The 21752-nt window shown below is 38.2% G+C and overlaps 1 protein-coding gene across 1 annotated transcript in view; it reads left to right on the top strand.

Moving 5' to 3' along the window:
* LOC100468649 (canalicular multispecific organic anion transporter 1) overlaps window positions 1-12632 on the top strand; it is an 83894-nt gene extending 71262 nt beyond the window's left edge. Inside the window, exons 21-28 of the mRNA XM_034657551.1 lie at window positions 589-788; window positions 1750-1876; window positions 3495-3596; window positions 6049-6192; window positions 8508-8666; window positions 9936-10102; window positions 11050-11244; window positions 11588-12632. Coding sequence (XP_034513442.1) covers window positions 589-788; window positions 1750-1876; window positions 3495-3596; window positions 6049-6192; window positions 8508-8666; window positions 9936-10102; window positions 11050-11244; window positions 11588-11714 — 1221 coding nt within the window. The 3' untranslated portion in view covers window positions 11715-12632. The remainder of the gene's footprint in view (window positions 1-588; window positions 789-1749; window positions 1877-3494; window positions 3597-6048; window positions 6193-8507; window positions 8667-9935; window positions 10103-11049; window positions 11245-11587) is intronic.
* The last annotated feature ends 9120 nt before the right edge of the window (window positions 12633-21752 follow it).

The following is a 21752-nucleotide window of genomic DNA, read 5'->3' as shown; positions in this document are numbered from 1 at the left end:
TATCAAAGTGGAGCTTTGCCCAATTCTGTTCTAGTTATGCTGTCCAGAATTTGGGCTTTTTACTATTCCAGGGGTGTATCAGTTTCTTAAGGCTCCTGTAACAAATTTGGTAGCTTAAAACAACAGCAATTGTATTCTTTCACATTTCTGCAGGCTAACAGTCCAAAATCAAGGTGTAGGCAGGGTTGGCTCCTTCTGCAGCCTTTGAGGGAGAGCTGGCTTCTTGCTTCTCCCCTAACTTCTGGTGGCTGTCAGCAATCCTTGGTATTTTCTTTGGCTCATGCACACAGTACTCCAAACTCATCTTCACATGGCTTTCTCCCTGTGTCTTTGTCTTCTCTTTTTCTGTCTCCTACAAGGACACTCAGCATTGGATTTAGGGCCCACCCTAAATCCAGGATGATCTCATCTCGAGATCCTTAATGACATCTGCAAAGATTCCATTTCCACATAAGGCCACGTTCACAGGTACTGGTGTTAAAACTTGAACTTCGCTTTTTGGGGTCACTCAGATGTCTTGCCATTTTCAAACCATCAGAGCAATTTCTGCTCCATCTTTCCAACTGCCTCTTTCTGTCTTCGGGTTAGAGATACTACGTGGCAAGTTCTCGGCAGATTCGACGGTTGGCAGGAGCATCTCGCTCTCCTATCATTTCACACTTTAGTGAGACTTTATCAGGGGTGTCCACTATCCGGGCATTTGGGCACGAACAGAGGTTCATCCAGCAAAACAGAGAGGTGGTGAATGAGAACTTGGTCTGTTTCTACAATAACGTAATTTCAAACAGGTAAGTCATATTCGTATACCTACTTCAAGACCAGTCTCTTTTTAGATGTCTTGTGCACTAATTTTTAAACAGAAAGCGTGTTTTGTGATGGCATTTCATCAAATTATTTAAAAAAAGAAGAAAGCCTTAAATATTTCTAATATTTAATATACATTTAAGTTAAAATGCATCTATTTATATTCAAATAAAAAGTACATGCTACTTTACATGAAAATAAGGTCCCAAGGTTTTTTTTTTTTTTAATATTTGTTTATTTGAGAGAGACAGAGAGAGAGACAGAGAGCGAATGAGGAGAGAGGCAGAAGGAGAGAATCTTTAAGCTGAGCACGGAGCCCGATGTGGGGCTCAATCCTATGACCCATGAGATCATGACCTGAGCCAAAACCAAGAGTTGGATTCTTAATCGACTGACCCACCTAGGTGCCCCAGGTCCCAAGTTTTTGAAGGTTATATAGATGCTATTAGAATTTCTCATAATATGACTCTATGTTATATTTTGAATTTGTAGAATATATTTTATTTGCATACAATAATTTATGTTTTAAATTTGAGGTCATTGTTTCACATAAAGGAGAAAAATGAAATATTAAGTGGTAGCTGGGTACATTTTAGCTTTTGGAGACTAATTTATCATATAAAAAGGATACGTAATCAGAAAGGTGATTGATTTTCCAGTAGGATTTTAAAATATGATTCATTGTTTTAGCTGATGTTCTTTTGTGATTTTTAATTCTGACTAAGTTTTAAAGCAAAGTTCTGCAAAAGTAAAGTGTGTTTTTATGCAGAGGAATCCTTTAATCTGTCGTCACTGCAATGATCCTATTTTGACTGAGATCTAAGTAAGTGAGGAAAAAAAGCAAGCAGCTATTGATGTTTACATTTTCATTTCCCAGAGGAGAGTTCATACTAAGTGCACCAAAATTTTTGCATCTCAGCTGAGGAATGTTTTCCATTATTACAGGTGGCTGTCTGTTAGACTCGAATTCCTTGGCAACTTAATGGTATTCTTTGCTGCCCTGCTTGCTGTGCTGGCTGCCAATTCTATAGAGTCAGCAATAGTTGGTTTGTCCATATCCTATGCCCTAAATGTAAGTACTAATGATTTTGTGGTAGATGATGTGTTTATAATCCAATTAATTAAACTCTCTTCTCCTTTGCCTGTCTGAATTATAGATTGTATTAACGAAGTAATGAGAAACAAATCAGGATCACCCTGGAGGCTCAGTTCTTCCTCTGTTGCTACTAGCAGGAGGCTGGCTCAGCAATTCTAAGTTAGCTCACAGAAAGAACAGGCTGAGTGCTAGAAGTCTCAGAAATTCCTGGGGTTGCCTAGTTACCTAGAAGTTTCCTCTTCTCTCCTTATAGATTTATAGAATGTAATAGTGGTAGGGCCTCTTTCCACCATGGCCTGTCCTTCCAGTTTGCCAGGAGATAATCCAAACTCTGGGGAGAATATATGCTCTGCTTCTTCTTTCCTTGGAAGTTTTTCCCTAATAAGCCTTATTTTATATTACACTGAAAAGCACCCATGGTATGAGTGTGTTTATGCCCTCTTTGTAAAGTAGAATATTCCTTAAACTACTGAAAATAATTCACATTACTTAGAAGATAAGTCTAGATGATTTGAGTACCTACCCTTCGTCCCTTATCCAAAATGCCTTAGGCCAGTTGCATTTCAGAAATCAGAACTTAAAAAAAAAAAAGAAATCAGAATTTAGGCTTGTAGGGAAATATGATACACATACCGCAGTCAAGGTCTAGGGCTGAACCCCATAATCAAACTACTTGTTCTGCAGTGGAATGTGTGAAAGTTTACCCTAAGTGGGTTAAATAAAGACTCTAAAGAGCCCCATATCAGTTCTCAAGTCAGGTTGGCCATCGAATGATTTGGCACCAAACTTGAGAAAAAACTGAATTGGCAGAGTTTTTTGACTTTTAGAATAAGTTTTGAATTACTACCTACATATGTGGGTATGGTGAGAAGAAAATATTAAAAAAAAAAAGAAGAAGAAGAGACAAGAGTGGTCAAAACTTAGGAGAATCCCCTCTCCGATGAAAGATAGTGAGGAATGCCAAAGGTAATATTGTGCACGACTTTTTTCTCACTTGGGATGTTTCTTTCTTTCTTTCTTTCTTTCTTTCTTTCTTTCTTTCTTTCTTTCTTTCTTTCTTTCTTCCTTCCTTCCTTCCTTCCTTCCTTCCTTCCTTCCTTTCTTTCTTTCTGATTTTATTTATTTGAGAGAGAGCGAGAGAGAGAAAGCACAAGAGGGGGGAGGGGCAGAGGGAGAAGCAGACTCCCTGCTGAGTAGAGAGCCCAATGTGGGACTCGATCCTGGGACTCCAGGATCGTGACCTGAGCCTAAGGCAGATGCTTAACCGACTGAGCCACCCAGACGCCCCTGGGTGTGCATTTCTTGAAGCAGATCCCGTAATATTGGTGTTCATCATTCCTTACACCAAATAGGGACTCCTTCAACATATGTTGAACTATATCTTCTGCCAAAAAACCATTATTCATTATATGAATGAATTTAGTATACTTAAACACTTGTGTGTTTATGTATAAATATGCTTACTTCTAAAGTTGTTAAATACTCAAAAGAGATAAATTATATGAAAACCATGAAGAGTGAAACTTTATAAAGTACTGTTAACATTATGTATAAGACTAAAGAACCATTCATGAAGCTTGGGTTTTTTTTCCAGATTACTCAATCTCTGAATTTTTGGGTGAGGAAAGCTTGTGAAATTGAAACCAATGCAGTTTCCATTGAAAGAGTTTGTGAATATGAAAATATGGATAAAGAGGTAAGCACGCCTAAATAACCAATAGATAGATGCAGGATTAAGGTATTTTAATGCACCTTGAATTGACATTTAAAAAAAAATAAAAGAATAAAAAAATAAATTTTAAACAAAACCTGCTTTTCCAAATTCGTGTTGTAATATTCAGCATTTCAATGAAATTAAAACCCAATCTACTGTTAAATACACCATTATTTTATATATCAGTGAAATAGAAAAAAATACGAGTTTCCTAAATTGCGATAGTACATAAATTATAAGATACATTATGTTGTAAAGATTAACTATGATTACCTGTTTTTAGAAGGCACAATGATTTGTCCTCTACCAGTGTAGAGTAAAATATGCAACGTAAGATTATAACTTTGTGAGGCATTTACGCTGTGAAAAGTGTCTTAGTATAGTCACGTCATAATTAAAGTCTGTGCAATTTTTAAATTAACTACATCTGTATTGTTAATACCTTCTGCTCCATTTACTTATCATTAAAAATCTCTGTGGATGGGAAGGAGGAGGAGAATAAATCAGTCTGTTTTGTTCCCTTTAATTAATTATAATTTAGAAAGGAGAAGGATTAGATAATTGACAGAGTATAATATTTGAGTTATCTGCATATTTTACTCATCTGGATTACTTCTGCCTCCCAGTTCCATGAATTAACAAGGCAGATGTTAAAGTTGACTTGAATTTCTGTATCTTCTTCAGTCCACCTTGTAAAGGTATCTAAATCATGAAATGTTCCTCTTTTGCTCATGACTCTCAGAAAGAGATGTCCCTCCTTCAAATAGAAAACCTGAGTTTCCACTTATATTTTTGGTAGTATCTGTTCATGTCTTCTGTCAGACTTTGCTCCATTAACCACTTCTTTAGTTTTTACATCTCAGCACCCAGACCCCCTTGCCCCTCTCAACCTATATATATGCTAAAATATTACCTACATCCTCCAACTCCTACCTAAATTTTCAATCTTCCCCTAGATTCTTCCCCAGGTCTTACCTTCCTTTTTCACACAAATTTCATGGAAGATTAATCTACCTTTACAACCTCCAATTATCAGTATTCAGTTTGCTCAGTCTATTGCCGTGTGGTGACCACTATATAATTTTATTGTTTTCTCTATTTTCTAGTTTTTTGTATACTTTGTATCCTATACTTTTGTATATAAACTTCTTGTTTATGTATGTATAAATTTTTAATATATATTCTTTTCATATTGGAAAAAAATGAAATATGTAAAACACATACACCCACACTTTTTTTTTTAAATCAACTTTAGGGTGCCTGGGGGCTCAGTCGTTAAGTGTCTGCTTTCAGCTAAGGTCATGATCCTGGGGTCCTGGGATTGAGCCCTACATCGGGCTCCCTGCTCAGCAGGAAGCCTGCTTCTCTTTCTCCCTCTCCCTCTCCCCCTGCTTGTGTTCCCTCTCTCACTGTCTCTCTCTGTCAAATAAATAAATAAAATCTTTAAAAAAAAATCATCTTTATGTAATTTGATGCCGATGTGACACATATTGTTAAAAAAAACTCTTGACTTGGAAGAAGTAAATCGTTCAGATAATTCTGTTTACCCTTCTGTAACCCCATTTCTCTGTACCTCTGTACAAAAGAATTCTCTGAAAGAGCCTATTCTTTTCTCATTCTCTTTTGGACTCTCTCTAAACAGGCTTTAAATCCCACCATTCCACTGAACCTGCCCTTGTCAAGATCACCAGTGGTCTCCGTTCAGTCCTCACTTGACCTGATCCATCCTCTGACACTGGTGATCACTCCCTCTGATGAAAACATTTCACCTCGCTGCCCAAACACCACACTCTTTTGCCTCCTGCTGTTCCTCCAACATCCCAGGCAGGCCCTTGTCTCAGGACCTCAGCATGTGCAGTTAATCATCTGCCTGGAATCCACACGGCTTGTTCCCGTATCATATCCAACCAAGACGTCTCTATCCACCCTACTTAAAATTACACCGCCAGCACTAAACTTGCCTATCTCCCATCTTCCGAAGCTTTATCACTATCTAACATTCTACATATGCTGTGTGGTTCTTTCTTTCTCTCTCTGACATCCTGTATGCTCTGTAAGGACAAGAATTTATATCTGTTTTGCTCACTGATGAATCTTCATCAACTGAAGCCCTGACTAGCATAGTAAATACTCAGTATTTGGGCAAGGAATGAATGACAAACTGTCCTCATCTCAGCTAAAATTTCAAGCAGGTTACCTTCAGCAACTTTGTAGCATTTTAGAAGATTCTTCTTAATAACTGTATAGAAGATGGGAAGCCTTGTTACCTCCAAAAACTTACTTCTAAGCTTTTCTTGTAACTAGATGAGAAGTTTTATATTGGTAATATTTAAAATTATTTTCAGGAGGTCATAATATCCATGAATGTTTTCTATCACTTTTGTTTATATTCATGATTTTTTTGGTGATTATTATAATATTTCTTTGTTTTAAGGCACCCTGGATAACGTCTAAAAGGCCTCCATCACAATGGCCTGATAAAGGGATAGTGGAATTTATTAATTATCAGGCTCGATACCGAGATGATCTTGGTTTAGCATTACAGGATATCACTTTCCAGACTCATGGTGAAGAGAAGGTACCATATATATTTCATAAGTTTGACTTTCCCTTTTATCCGAATTCATTCATTGTAAGGTCAAACTATGATATGGTATTGAATGTAAGATGGTCATTGTTCAAATTTCATATGAAAGTAATAAACTCATGTGGTTGGTATATACAGAAAAAGGTTTTCCTCTTTAAGAAAAAGGTATTTTTAAATTGTGCATACTATATTATGAAGCATAATTTTAGTATACTTTATTTTTTCAGCTTTATTGAGTTATAATCAACAAGTAAATATTGCATATATTTTAAGTGTACATGTGATGGCTTGATATATATACATATATATGGGTGTATGTGTGTGTGTATATTTATATATATATATTATATATATATAAAAGATTACCACAATCAAATTAACACATCCATCACCTCACATAGTTACAAGGTTTTTTGTTTTTGTTTTAATTTTTTTTGGATGTGGTAGGAACACTGAAGACCAACTATCTCAGCAAATTTCAAGTATATAATACAGTACTATTAACTATAGTCACCTCACTGTACTTTAGATCCCCAGAACACATTCTTCTTATTTATCTGAAAGTTCATTTCCTTTGACCAGCATCTTCCCATTCTCCCCACCCCTCAGTCCCTGGTAACCACTGTTTACTCTGTGCTTTTGAGTTTGACTTTTTTAGATTCTGAATATAAGGAAGATCTTACAGTATTTATCTTTCTTCATCTGGTTTATTCCACTTAGCATAATGTCCACCAGGTTCATCTATGTTGTCACAAATGGCAGGATTTCCACCATTTTTATGGCTGAATCATTCTGGTGTATATGTATGTATGTATACATTTTCATTATCCATTCTTCTATGGACAGACACTTTGGTTGTTTCCAGATCCTGGCTATTGTGAATATGAAAATGGGAGTGCAGATTTCTCTTCAGGATACTAATTTCATTTCTTTTGGATATATACCCAGTAGTAGTATACTTTATTTTTACTTCCTCTATTAAGTAAAGAGCAATTGTTTTATTAGACAATAAAATCAAGTTACCTAAAATACAGTAAATCCAAAAGAGAGAATATTTGTGTAGTCATTGACATCATGTTTTCCAGGATTATTAGTGAGAAGAGAAAATACTTGAGATGTAATTTGATTACGAAAAGCTATATATGAAACTGTTTATAGTGTATCAGTTTTCTGTTTTAAAAAAGCAGACAGGTAGACTACGTTAGCAAAAATCCTAGAACCGTTGTAAAACATAAATCGTGGTTCTCTTCAGGTGACAGGATTATAAATAATTTCTACTACTATAGTTTTTCCCTCATTTTCCAGAATGTCTTATGAAAACATATTATTTCCTTAGAAAGATTTTACAAGAAAATAAAGGTAAAAAATGAAAAAATTTGACAACAATGTCCCACTTTTCTTTTTTAAAGACCTGGCTTTTATAACCCCAAACATCTTTTTTTCTAACCCTCTGAACCATGTCCACTGTAGTAATATCAAGGACAAAAAATGTCTTTGGAACAAAGAAAGTCATTGTGGAATTTTGATTCTCCCGTTTAATTCAACAGATTCTTGATATTTCTAGTATAGTGTGTCAGATTTAAGATTTAAGATTTTTTATCAGAACAAATCAACCTCCTTAAAGTTTTCTGTGCCTAATGTTCCATTAAAACTGAGACACAAATCAACACCCAGAGGGATTGCTTTAATCCTCATGGTCAAAGGAATATGTGCAATCACTTGATGTTTATGACAAACTGATTATTTTGTCCAGGAATCCAAGATCCTCAGATGTTACCCATAGCCATCCTCAATAGTTTTAACGCCAGAGTTGTTTTGATACACCAAGGAAATTTGTAGACATTCCTTTGGATTTTCTATCCTTCTGGCAAAGGGTTCCTTCCCCTTTGTTTGTTAGTTTGTTTTATTTGGGGAAGGAGGGTAGAGAAGCCTCATTTTGAAAGTCCCAAGAAAACCACCCCATTATCAGTCATCTTTGGCCACATTCTGAATAGCTAGTCTCAGGACGGTTCAGGAGTGATCTGCTCTTCCTGGTGCTGCTGGTATGCTCTAGTCAGATGGTTATTAAATTACTCAAAAGTAGAGAAAACTCACATACTAACCTGAGCCTTTCCAGTGAGTAATGGGTATTTGGATAAAGACTGATCCTTAGAAGTGACATTACATCTTCCATGCTAGGCAGGGTTGTTCTCTTTGGCAAAATTCAATCCCGCTGACCTGATACCTCATGTATTTGGTGTCAGTGCAAAGGCCCCAGTCCCTTACAAAAAGCACAGTGCAAACACTTTATGATCATTTCATTACAGATTGGAATTGTGGGACGGACTGGAGCAGGCAAATCAACACTTTCAAATTGTCTATTTAGAATTGTGGAAAGATCAGGAGGCAAAATTATTATCGATGGTATCGACATATCAACTATTGGACTTCATGACCTTCGGGGCAAACTTAATATTATTCCACAGGTAAAGCCTGCTTTGTCAGTAGATTTTCTTAACTCCCTTTAGGTGATCATCTTCTTTTTTTTTTCTTTAAATGTCTTCCTTCCAAGCAACTTAATTCATTTTTAGAAGCCAGAGCATTTAAATGTGTTATGAAAAATCACTACATAACTGAATCCTATTAAACACTCTTACTCTAAAACATTCTTTCTAAATGCATTTATCCCTTTGAAAAACTGGTATGTTGCCGTACAAGTTTCCTTCATAATAGTAAATGCAAATAAAATTTGAATGAAGAGATCAGACTGAAATGCGTTGGTATTTTTTGGAAGAAAGAAATTACTGAGGCTTCTGCCTAATTGGGAGAATGAGTGTAGAATTTTGCCCCTTTGATTTGCAGTTTAAAAACATTTTAAAAGATGAAAAGAACAATAATTCAGTTAGATCATTTCTTCAAGTCCTTTGATTTGTCTATCTGTGGCATCAAAGGAACCTGATCATTAACAAATATGCAAATTGGCTCAAGAATATGCATCTATAGTCAAAGATGACTCGTTCAGTTGAGTTTGAGAGATTTAAGCAGAGCATTTATGAGATATCTTTTTATTACCTTCTAAAAATATCTTAAAATATAATCTCTTCTCAATATTGTTTAGAAATATACTTTTATTCATGAATTTACTTCAAAAGCAAATTTGAATGGAATTCTGGCAGAGAAACAATGAAGAAAAGAGATATCAGTCGTTCTTCTCTTATAAGTAAATACAGGTGTAGTAAAATACAGTTTCACCAGGCATGTTGGTATATTGGAAAGAGCGTGGACTTGTCCTATTCAAATTCTAGTCAACCACTTACCTTCTGTGTGGCTTTGAACAAGAGCTCTTTGGACCCGAGCTGACCCTCCAGTTCAGTCTCTGTGAAATGGGGATATTCACTTCCATCTTTCTGAGTTGGTTTGCTGATTGATAATATTATATACATACTATAGTTTGCATTTATTCTATTCTATGTTATTGTCTCTGACTAAACGGTAGCTATCATCATCATTATTATTGTAATTGGTGTTGACATTGTTAATGAGAAGGAGAAAGATGATCAGGAAATTTATAATGATTTAATTCACTTACAACTTATCCTGATTCTCTTCTGCTTTTGTTTTCAATATAAAATGAATTTTATAACATTTAGGTTATAAAAGTTTTGCTTTTTCTTTATTTTCTGAATCTGATTTTTAAAAAATGTGTATGTGCTTCATGTGACAGTAAGATTACTGGTGACAATTTTGTCCTCTAGGATCCTGTTTTATTTTCTGGTACCCTTCAAATGAACCTGGATCCCTTAGACAAGTATTCTGATAGCGAGCTGTGGCAAGTGCTAGAACTGTGCCACTTAAAAGAGTTTGTGCAGTCCCTTCCCAAGAAGCTGCTTCATGAAATTTCAGAGGGAGGTGGAAATCTCAGGTAAGCTCCTAAGAGCACAGCTTAGCCAAGTTACTCATTCCAAGGCTCCTTAGAAACTTAGACTCAAAGGGAAGTTGCTCCTGAATCACCCAGGACCTCCTTTGGTCTGTGCAAAGCACACCATTGCTGATTTCTTCTAGGGAGGAGGGACAAGGAATATAATGGTAACCACTGGCTGGGAAACCGCTGGTGAAGGAAAGAAAGGGGAAAAAGGGAACAATACAGTATGAAAAGTCACTATTTAATTGACTCTTCTTTTGTAAAGACTCCTATTTGAATAGCTTTCGTCCTTAAAAATGTAATAAATGGCTCCTTTTTCCTTTGTGGCTGTTTGATACCCAATGACAGTCCCTTTCACGTGACCAGAGACCCAAGGAAAGTGAGCTAGATCCCCTCAAGCCCTGCACTGCATGACTCAGTCTCTCTGATTGCTCTCCTTACCTCTCTCTGTTTCTGCTGCATTGGCCTCCTTGCTGTTTCATGAATATGCCAGGCCAGCTCTTGCCTGCCCCAGGGATTTTGCATCTGCTGTTCCCTTTGCCGAGAAGAAGTTTCCACTGGAAATCTGCATGGCTCACTCTCCCCTTCCTAAGGGTCTTCAATTTAAAGGCAACACCCTCAGTCCAAGGAGGGTTTCTTCAGCAGGCCCATCTAAAATGTCCACCCCAGGCCCACACTCTATACCCTCCCCTTCTGTGCGCTTGAATTCTTATTACTATGCATTTTACTCACATATCATGTTTATTTTTTTCTGTCTTCCCATGCGAATGTAAACTCCACGTAGAGATTTTTGTCCCTTTTGACAAAATAAATATTTCTTGAGTAAAAGAATGAATGAAAGTGTGGCTTAGAAAGAGAATGAGTAGTGATATAATCAGAATTTGAGAACAGGAAGTGTGTAACCATAGAGGCCACTGTAGAAATTATTTTACTATTTTTTTTAACAGCGTTGGACAAAGGCAGCTTGTCTGTCTTGCTCGTGCTTTGCTTCGAAAAACAAAAATCCTCATTTTGGATGAGGCAACAGCCTCCATTGATTTTGAGACTGATAATTTGGTGCAGACCACAATCAGGAAAGAGTTCTCTGATTGCACCATCCTGACAATTGCTCATAGACTGCACACTATCATCGATTCAGATAGGTAAGCTTTATTTGGTTTCAGAAATAAAACACATCTATATATCTCTCAACAGTGATAGCCACTGAATATACCAAACATACTAATTGCCTCTAATAAAGGATTGTATCCATGCTGACAGATACAAAATTTTCCTGAATAGTAGGAAACATATTTTCCAAACAATTAGAAGAATATGTTAATGCTAAAAAAATATTAGAAAACTGGATATACTTCTTGAGTTCAATAGTGCCCATATTTTGTAGTGACATAACCATGGTAATCTACATTTTACATCAGCAAGAAAAATAAAGATAAACCAGAAAACTGATTTAGGTTACCTGACTGGATTCTTTTTGCATTGCAGGGTACTTGTTCTAGACTCTGGAAGGATTACAGAATTTGAAACACCACAGAATTTGATATGCCAGAAAGGACTTTTCTTTCAAATGCTAACAGAAGCTGGAATAACACAAGACTCAGTGACAAAATAATAAGTACTTTTACCTATAGATTGATTATACTGAATAAAAAATAGATTAATATCTTTAAAAATAACAATAGGGAGAACTGCACAAAGGCAGGCCCCTGGCTACATGTTGGCATAAATACCAAAAAGCATCAGTGTTCCAACTGTCCTGGGCTGCACCCAGTCTTCTCTCTTTCACTCGTGCCCTCTGGAATATCTGTCTTCCTTCTCCATATTGCCCAAAGTGCTACGTGCCATGTATCCTTTAAGTCTCTGACTTCGTTCAGGAGTCACCTTCTCCGTGAAGTATCCCTTGATTTCCCCTCTGCTCTCCAGTCCGATCTAGTTATCCCTTTTCTGTACTCTCACCATCCCTATGTGCATACAGGTATCATGGCAGGGACCATAGTCTATTGTCATTACTTTAGTCTGTCTTCCCATTAAAGCTACTTGAAGGCAAGTAGCCAGTGTTGGTCATCTTTGTATGTTAAGTTCCTAGCATAGTGATTTTCATCTAGTTGATACCCAGCCAATGTTTGAAGAATTAACGACTTAGCATTTTCAAGTAATATAATACAGGGATTTATAGACAGACATAATATGTGTTGAGCCACTGTACGGTATATAAAACGATGGGGGAATCACAGAAAAAATCTTAGGAGTATTCAGTAGCTTTTTGGAAATTGTAATTATATATTAACTGAATTTTGTGGTGTACTTCATTTAAAAATAATATTTTATAATATTTTTTACTATTGACTTTGAGTAAAAAACAGTACTTTCCATGCAACATTCTTTTTTGGGCTGGATTAACCTCTGTGACTTATGTATCAGATAGTATGCATTCACAAGAAGATTCTTGATTTGCAATACTAATCATATTTTGAAGGACTTTTTATTAATTTAGCAGTTTTATGTAATAGAAGCAATATGATTTCTTGAATTGCCCTTCAAATTTTAGGTGTTCAAATTTTAATGGTATTTTCCTTTTAAGATGGTTTTAATAAAATATTTTAACATGTTCTTAAAGACCTATCAACTATTTCTTTTATTTACCTTTTCTCCTTCCTGTGCACAACCACGTACGACCTCGCTTCATTCCCTACAAGCATTTATGAAAAGTTGCCTTAAGTTATAAAACCTTATATTATCTAAAGCCTCCTGCCATTAGAATGTAAGCCACTAGAAGTGTTATCCTGTCTTTAAAATCCCTGAAGTGCCCATCAGTGTTTTGTACTCAGTAAACAATGAATAAATATCTGTTGAATTCCATTAAGAAAGGGATCTAGACTCCAACAAATGGTGCTGAGAAAATAGGACCCTACCTGCAAAAGAATGAAACCGGACCACGTTCTTACGCTATACACAAAAATAAACTCTAAATGGATTTTCAAAAAGACCTAAATGCGAGACCTGAAACTGTAAAACTCCTAGAATAAAACATAATAATTTCTTTAACATTGGCCTACCAACATTTTTCTAGATACGTCTCCTCAGCCAGGGAAACAAAAGCAAAAATAAATTGTTGGGCCTATATCAAAATAAAAAGCCTCTGCACAGTGAAGGAAGCCATCAACGAAATGACACAGCAACCTACTGAATGGGAGAAGATATTTGCAAATGATAGATCTGATAAGGGTTACTATCCAAAATATATAAAGAATTTTTACAACTCAACACTCAAGTAATCCAATTAAAAAGGGGCAGAGGACCTAAATAGACATTTTCCCAAAAAGGACATAGACGTGGCCAACAGACACATGAAAAGAGACTCAACATCACTCACCATCAGGGAAATGCAAATCAAAACTACAGCGTGATATCACCTCACATCTGTCAGAATGGTGAACATCAAAAGGACAAGAAATAATGAGTGTTGGCAAGCATGTGGAGAAAAAGGAACCTTATGCACTGTTGGTGGGAATGCAAATTGGTACAGCCACTGTGGAAAACAGAATGGAGTTTCCTCAAAAAATTAAAAATAGAATTACCATATCATCCAGTAATTCTGCTACTAGGTATTTACCCAAGAAACCTGAAAAAGCTAATTTGAAAAGATACATGCACTCCAATGTTTATTGTAGTATATATTCTTCCAGTGTTTTCATTATCAATAGCCAAGATATAGAAGCAACCCAAGTGTCCATTGATAGATGAATGGATAAAGAAGATATATATATAATGGAATATCACCAGCCATTAAAAAAAGTGAGACTTTCCCATGTGCAACAACATGGCTGGATGTAGAGGGTATAATACTAAGTGAAAGAAGAAGAGTCAGAAAAGGATTTCTCTCATATGTTGAAGTTAAGAAATAAAACAAAGATGAGAAGATAAAAAAAACAAAAAACAAAAAACAAACCAGACTCAAATACAGAGAACAAACTGGTGGTTGCCAGAGGGAGGATGGGTGGGGGGATGGCTGAAATAGGTGAAGGGGATTAAGAGTACACTTATTTTGATGAGCACGGAGTCATATAGAGCATTATTGAATCATTATACTGTACACTTTGAGATGACTGGAGATTAAAATAAGATATAGTCCCCAGTGGTACGCAATATGGTAACCTATTATTATCAGGTTATTTTGTCATTTGAGAAGACAGCAGTCAGGACGGATCTAGTTCCTTCTACTTTTCCTAATTCTCATCTTTCTAGCTGTCATTTTCCAAGCAAGTGGGCCACCTGTATAATACTGAAACCAAGACTTATGGCTATACTGTAAGCTACATTTCTCTAAATGTGCTTATGGAGATGAAGAGTATCTAGGTGATTCATGGGGCTGCTCTGTGGCTGAATTAATAAGATAATGGGTATGAACTGAGAAAAGGCTGACTGGCTTCTCTGGATGATCGCTGACGAGGTAACCAGAGTTGCTCACTTGTTATTTTTATAGATTGACCAGTCTGAGCCCAGAGTTAGTTATATAGTTGATCAAAGATAGGAGTCTTTTGTTAATCTCCTGAGCGTGGCACAAAGAGCAAAATAAAAATGAATGGATATAGGAGTGAAATGTAAAGATGGGTCATAACTTGAGAAATATTTGTGATGTTTATTTTAAAAATCTGAAAGATTTGAAAAATATTTGCTCCACAATGTTTAGAAAGAAAATAACGCACATGCATTGTTTTGTGTGCACCAAAGGAAGTGATATACGATCAATTTTTGAATTCATGCTTCAAAAATGTAACTCATCATTAATATACTTATGAATGATTATTGGTTTATTGCCAATATATGCAGTAGACATCATGTGGTGATCAGAGAGTAAGGCTGAAATAAATGATTTGGAATGAGTGACAGTGGAGTACAAACAGGAACTAGGTATACATATTGATGACACTTCAGTCACCACTACTTCCCTCTGAACATCTGCTTTCGCTTTCTATTCTGAGCCTTTGTGCAAGTCTCCAGGTATTACAGAACAGCCATCTGCTTTCCCTGTATTACCATATCAATTACAGAGGTAATGGATATGAATTAATGCTGAACATGATGTGGAAAGTCCTGTTTTTCATATATTCTTTTTTTTTTTTACTTATTTTTTAAATGATTTTTTATTATATTATGTTAGTCACCATACAGTACATCCCCGGTTTCCGATGTAAAGTTCGATGACATTAGTTGCATATAACACCCAGTGCACCATGCAATACGTGCCCTCCTTACTACCCATCACCGGTCTATCCCATTCCCCCACCCCTCTCCCCTCTGGGGCCCTCAGTTTGTTTCTCATAGTCCATAATCTCTCATGTTTCATTCCCCTTTCTGATTACCGCCCCCCTTTCTTTATCCCTTTCTTCCCCTACCGATCATCCTAGTTCTTATGTTCCATAGATGAGAGAAATCATATGATAATTGTCTTTCTCTGCTTGACTTATTTCACTTAGCATTATCTCCTCCAGTGCCGTCCATGTTGCAGCACATGTTGAGAATTCGTTCTTTCTGATAGCTGAGTAATGTTGCATTGTATATATGGACCACAACTTCTTTTTTTTTTTTTTAAAGATTTTATTTATTTATTTGACAGAGAGAGAGACAGCCAGTGAGAGAGGGAGCACAAGCAGGGGGAGTGGGAGAGGAAGCAGCAGGCTTCCAGCAGAGGAGCCTGATGTGGGGCTCGATCCCATAATGCCAGGATCACGCCCTGAGCTGAAGGCAGTCGCTTAACGACTGAGCCACCCAGGTGCCCCTGGACCACAACTTCTTAATCCAGTCATCTGTTGAAGGGCATCTCAGCTCCTTCCACGATTTAGCTATTGTGGACAATGCGGCTATGAACATTGGGGTGCATATGGCCCTTCTCTTTACTACGTCTGTATCTTTGGGGTAAACACCCAGTAGTGCAATGGCTGGGTCATAGGGTAGTTCAATTTTTAACTTTTTAAGGGACCTCCACACTGTTTTCCAGAGTNCAGTGTTTTCCAGAGTGGCTGTAACAACTTGCATTCCCACCAACAATGTAGGAGGGATCCCCTTTCTCCACATCCTTTCCAGCAATTGTTGTTTCTTGCATTGTCAATTTTTGCCATTCTAACTGGCGTAAGGTGGTATCTCAGTGTGGTTTTGATTTGAATTTCCCTGATGGCTAATGATTTTGAACATTTTTTCATGTGTCTGTTAGCCATTTGTATGTCTTCATTGGAAAAGTGTCTGTTCATATCTTCTGCCCATTTTATGATTTGTTTATTTGTTTCTCGTGTATTGAGTTTGAGAAGTTCTTTGTAGATCTTGGATACCAGTCCTTTATCTGTGGTGTCCTTTGCAAATATATTCTCCCATTCCGTGGGCTGTCTCTTAGTTTTTTTGACTGTTTCCTTGGCTGTGCAGAAGCTCTTTATCCTGATAAAGTCCCATAAGTTCATTTTATCTTTTATTTCTCTTGCCTTTGGAGATGTGTCGTGAAAAAGGTTGCTCTGGCCGATGTCATAGAAGTTGTTGCCTATGTTCTCCTCTAGAATTTTGATGGATTCCTGTCTCACATTGAGGTCTTTCATCCATTTGGAGTTTATTTTTGTGTATGGTGTGAGAGAGTGGTCAAGTTTCATTCTTTTGCATGTAGCTGTCCAATTTTCCCAGCACCATTTATTGAAGAGACTGTCTTTTTTCCACCGGATGTTTTTTCCTGCTTTATCAAAGATTAGTTGCCCAAAGAGCCGAGGGTCCATTTCTGGGTTCTCTATTCTGTTCCATTGGTCGATGTGTCTGTTTTTGTGCCAGTACCATGCTGTCTTTGTGATCACAGCTTTGTAGTACAGCTCGAAATCCGGCATTGTGATGCCCCCAGCTTTGTTTTTCCTTTTCAACAGTTCCTTGGAGATTCGGGGCCTTTTCTGGTTCCATACAAATTTAAGGACTATTTGTTCCAGTTCTTTGAAAAATGTCCTCGGTATTTTGATCGGGATAGCATTGAAAGTGTAGATTGCTCTGGGTAGTATGGACATTTTAACTATGTTAATTCTTCCAATCCATGAGCATGGAATATTTTTCCATCTTTTTATGTCTTCCTCAATATCTTTCAAAAGTGATCTATAGTTTCTAGGATATAGGTCCTTTACGTCTCTGGTTAAGTTAATTCCAAGGTAACGTATGGTTTTTGGTGTTATTGTAAATGGGATGGATTCCCTAATTTCTCTTTCTTCAGTCTCGTTATTCGTGTATAGAAATGCAACTGATTTCTGGGCATTGATTTTGTATCCTGCCACCTTACTGAATTGTTCTATAACTTCTAATAGTTTGGGAGTGGATTCCTTTGGGTTTTCCATATAGAGTATCATGTCATCTGCAAAGAGAGACAGTTTGACTTCTTCTTTGCCGATTTGGATACCTTTGATCCCTTTTTGTCTTCTGATTGCTGTTGCAAGGACTTCTAGTACTATGTTGAATAATAGTGGCGAGAGTGGGCATCCTTGTCGTGTTCCTGATCTTAAGGGAAAGGCTTCCAGCTTTTCCCCATTGAGAATAATGCTTGCAGTAGGCTTTTCATAGATGGCTTTTATGAGATTGAGAAATGTACCCTCTATTCCTACACTCTGAAGGGTTTTAATCAGGAAAGGATGCTGTATTTTGTCAAATGCTTTTTCTGCATCAATTGAGAGGATCATATGGTTCTTGAGTCTTTTCTTGTTGATATGATGTATCACATTGATTGATTTGCGAGTGTTGAACCATGCTTGCATCCCAGGTATGAATCCCACTTGGTCATGATGGATAATCCTTTTAATGTACTGTTGGATTCTATTAGCAAGGATCTTGTTGAGGATTTTGGCATCCATATTCATTAGAGAAATCGGTCTGTAATTCTCCTTTTTGAGGGGGTCTTTGCCTGGTTTGGGGATCAAGGTAATATTAGCCTCATAGAATGAGTTTGGTAGCTTTCCTTCTGTTTCTATTTTTTGAAATAGCTTTAGGAGAATAGGTATTATTTCTTCTTTGAATGTTTGGTAGAATTCCCCAGGAAAACCGTCTGGGCCTGGAGTTTTATTATTTGGAAGGTTGTTTATCACTGACTCAATTTCTTCATAGTTAATTGGCCTATTTAAGAAATCTATTTCTTCCTGTTTCAGTCTTGGTAGTTTATAGGTTTCCAGGAAGGCCTCCATCTCTTCCAGATTGTTTAGTTTTTTGGCATATAGCTGTTGATAAAAGTTTCTAATAATCCTTGCAATTTCAATGGTGCTGGTCGTGACCTCTCCCTTTTCAGTCATAATTTTAATAATCTCAGTCCTTTCTCTTTGTTTTTGGACAAGTTTTGCCAGTGGTCTATCAATTTTATGGATTCTCTCAAAGAACCAGCTTCTAGTCCTGTTGATCTGCTCTACTGTGGTTCTGGTCTCTAATTCATTGATTTCTGCTCTAATCTTGGTCAACTCCTTCCTTGTCAGTGGGTTAGGCCTGTCCCTCTGTTGCTGTTCCAGTTTCTTGAGGTGAGAATATAGAAACTGCATTTTAGATTTTTCTATTCTTTTGAGTGAGGCTTGGATGGCTATGTATTTCCCCCTTAGGACTGCCTTTGCAGTATCCCATAGGTTTTGGACCGTTGTGTATTCATTCTCGTTGGTCTCCATAAATTGTTTAATTTGTTTTTTGATTTCCTGGTTTATCGAGTCATTCTTGAGCAGGATGGTTCTTAGCCTCCAAGTGTTTGAGTTTCTTCCAGGTTTTTCCTTGTGGTTGAGTTCCAATTTCAGAGCGTTGTGGTCTGAGAATATGCAGGGGATAATTTCAATCTTTTGGTATTGGCTGAGACCTGTTTTGTGTCCCAGAGCATGATCTATTCTTGAGAATGTTCCATGGGCATTTGAATAGAATGAGTATTCTTTGGTTCTGGGGTGTAGTGTTCTATATATATCTATGAGGTCCAACTCGTCGAGTATGGCATTCAAAGCCTTTGATTCTTTGCTTAGTTTTTGCCAGGGTGTTCTGTCTATTTCTGATAGTGGGGTGTTGAGGTCCCCTACTATTACTGTGTTCTTATCTATATGTCTCTTTATTTTGGTTAAGAGTTGGCTTGTGTATCTTGCTGCTCCCCTGTTGGGGGCATATATATTAATAATTGTCATATCCACTTGTTGAATACTTCCTTTAAGAATAATATAGTGCCCTTCTGTATCTCTCTCTATGGCCTCTAGTTTAAAATCCAGTCTATCTGATATGAGAATTGCTACTCCAGCTTTCTTTTGAGGTCCATTTGCGTGGAAGATGGTACTCCATCCCCTTACTCTAAGTCTGAATGCATCTTTGGGTTCAAAATGAGTCTCTTGTAGACAGCAAATGGATGGGTCATGTCTTTTTATCCAATCTGCAACCCTGTGGCGTTTTATGGGAGAGTTTAAGCCATTTAGATTGATAGAGATTATTGACAGATATGATTTTAATGATGCCATTTCTCTTTAAAGTCTTTGTATCGGTTGTGACTTGCTGCTCTGTATCACTCTTGGGGCCTTTTTACCTTTATAGAGCCCCCCTTAATATCTCCTGTAGGGCTGGTTTCGTGGTTACGAAATTGGTTAATGATTGGCGATTTTGGAACGTCTTTATTTCTCCATCAATTCTGAATGACAGCTTTGCTGGATAAAGGATCCTTGGCTGCATGTTTTTCTCTGAAAGAGCTTTAAAAATGCCCCCCCAAGCCTTTCTCTCATTCCAGGTCTCTGTAGACAGGTCTGACGTAATCCTGATACCTTTGCCTTGGTACGTGAGAAATTTCTTTGCCCTGGCCGCTTTCAATACTGTATCCTTGGATCTAATATTTGCGAATTGCACTATGACATGCCGTGGCGTAGGTTTGTCCTGGTTGAGCTTGGATGGGGTCCTCTCTGCCTCTTGGACACGAATGCTTGTTTCCCTTGCTAGATTAGGGAAGTTTTCAGCTACAATTTGTTCAAATATCTCTTCTAGACCTCTGTTTTTCTCCACCCCTTCAGGGATGCCGATGATTCTGACATTGNGGGGGGATTTCTCCTTCTCGTCATTCTGATGAGGAGAGGTTGCGGGGTTGTCCAGAGCCCAAATTATTGACTGGGACCCTGNATTGCAGGGTTGTCCAGAGCCCAAGTGTTGACTGGGACCCAGGCCGTGCGCCCTTGTTTTATAGAGATCTTAGGGATGTGGGCTTCTTCCTTAAAGAGTTTATTTATTTATTTGAGAGAGAGAGACAGACAGTCAGCAAGAAAGGGAACACAAGCAGGGGAGTGGGAGAGGAAAAAGCAGGCTCTCAGTGGAGAAGCCTGATGAGGGACTCCTTTCCAGAATGCTGGGATCAGGCCCTAAGCCGAAGACAGGTGCTTAATGACTGCGCCACCCAGGCGCCCTGGGATGTGGGCTTCTTGATTTTTCAGCTTGTCTTCTGGGGGAGGGGCCTGCCGCGCCGATACTCAGGCAACCCTGTTTGGGTAGAGTCCCTGTTTGCGAGGGGGGATGGGGATGGGCACGCTGTGAGCCGGTATTTCCAGGCTTTTGTTCTCTGGCGGTCTGCTGTGCCTCTTCTGAGAGCCTCTGTCTCCGAACAGAGGGACCGCGGACCGTTCTCCACTGATGTTCTGGCCACTTTAACTCGATGTTCTGGCCACTTTAACTCTGTTTCTGTTGGTGCTGCTCAACCCTGCAGCGTCCCGGGATGTGCGCCCCTCACCCGGTGTCCCAGCCCTCACTTCCAGAGCCGGCGCGTCTCTGTCCTTTGTGTTTCTAACACCACCAGCCGCCAGCCGCCCCGCGTGCGTGCTCCTGGAGCTCCCGGTCTCAGTCTGGATCCAGTGAGCACACCAGGATTCCGGAGTTCTGTGGGAAGTCTGATGTCGCACGCTCCCGGCTCACGGTCTCAGTCTGCTGTCTCACAGTGCGGTCCGTGGTCTGCCTGCTCCGCTCCCGCCCCCCGTGCAGGTGGCTACCGCTTCCCAGCACCCGGACACGGCGGCTCCCTCCCTCTTCCGTTTATCTTCCAATATCTGTGCGCGGTTTCACAGCTCCCCGCTTCATACCTCAATACTCAGCGCTGGAGATATTCATTTGTAGAGATCCAGGTGTATCTTCCTGCATCTCAGGCTGATTCCGTGGATGTTCAGGCTGGTCTGGTACCTATCCCGCTCGACCTGTTTCATATATTTTGTCTGATTATTTAGTCAAATGAGTTCCTTCTTACTGCGTCTTGGCCAGATACGGAAGTCCAACAAATGATACTTGGACCAAATGTTTACCACATAGTAAGGGCCATAAGTTTTAAAAGCAGAAGGAAGAAAAGAAGGAAAACAAAGAAAGAAGGGTAAACAGTGAAAGGATTTATTTTAATTTTTTAATTTTTTATTTTTTTAAGTAACTTCTATGCCTAACATGGGCTCAAACAGCCTTGAGATCGAGAGTTGTATGCCCTACCAACTGAGCCAGCCAGGCACTCCTTATGGGGTTTATTTTTCTTAAGTAGAAAGAAGTCTCAAGGTAGAGAGGACAAAGTTGGCCAGCGTGGTTCCATAACACCATGAGGCTGCTTCTATCTTTTGCTCAAACATCATCCATAGCACATCTTGGTTGGTAGTTGCAAGAACCCATTGCTTTATCTCCAGCATTG

This window comes from Ailuropoda melanoleuca, chromosome 1 (genome assembly GCF_002007445.2).
Source record: "Ailuropoda melanoleuca isolate Jingjing chromosome 1, ASM200744v2, whole genome shotgun sequence".
NCBI lineage: Eukaryota > Metazoa > Chordata > Mammalia > Carnivora > Ursidae > Ailuropoda > Ailuropoda melanoleuca.
This window is presented reverse-complemented; position numbering and strand designations above follow the sequence as displayed.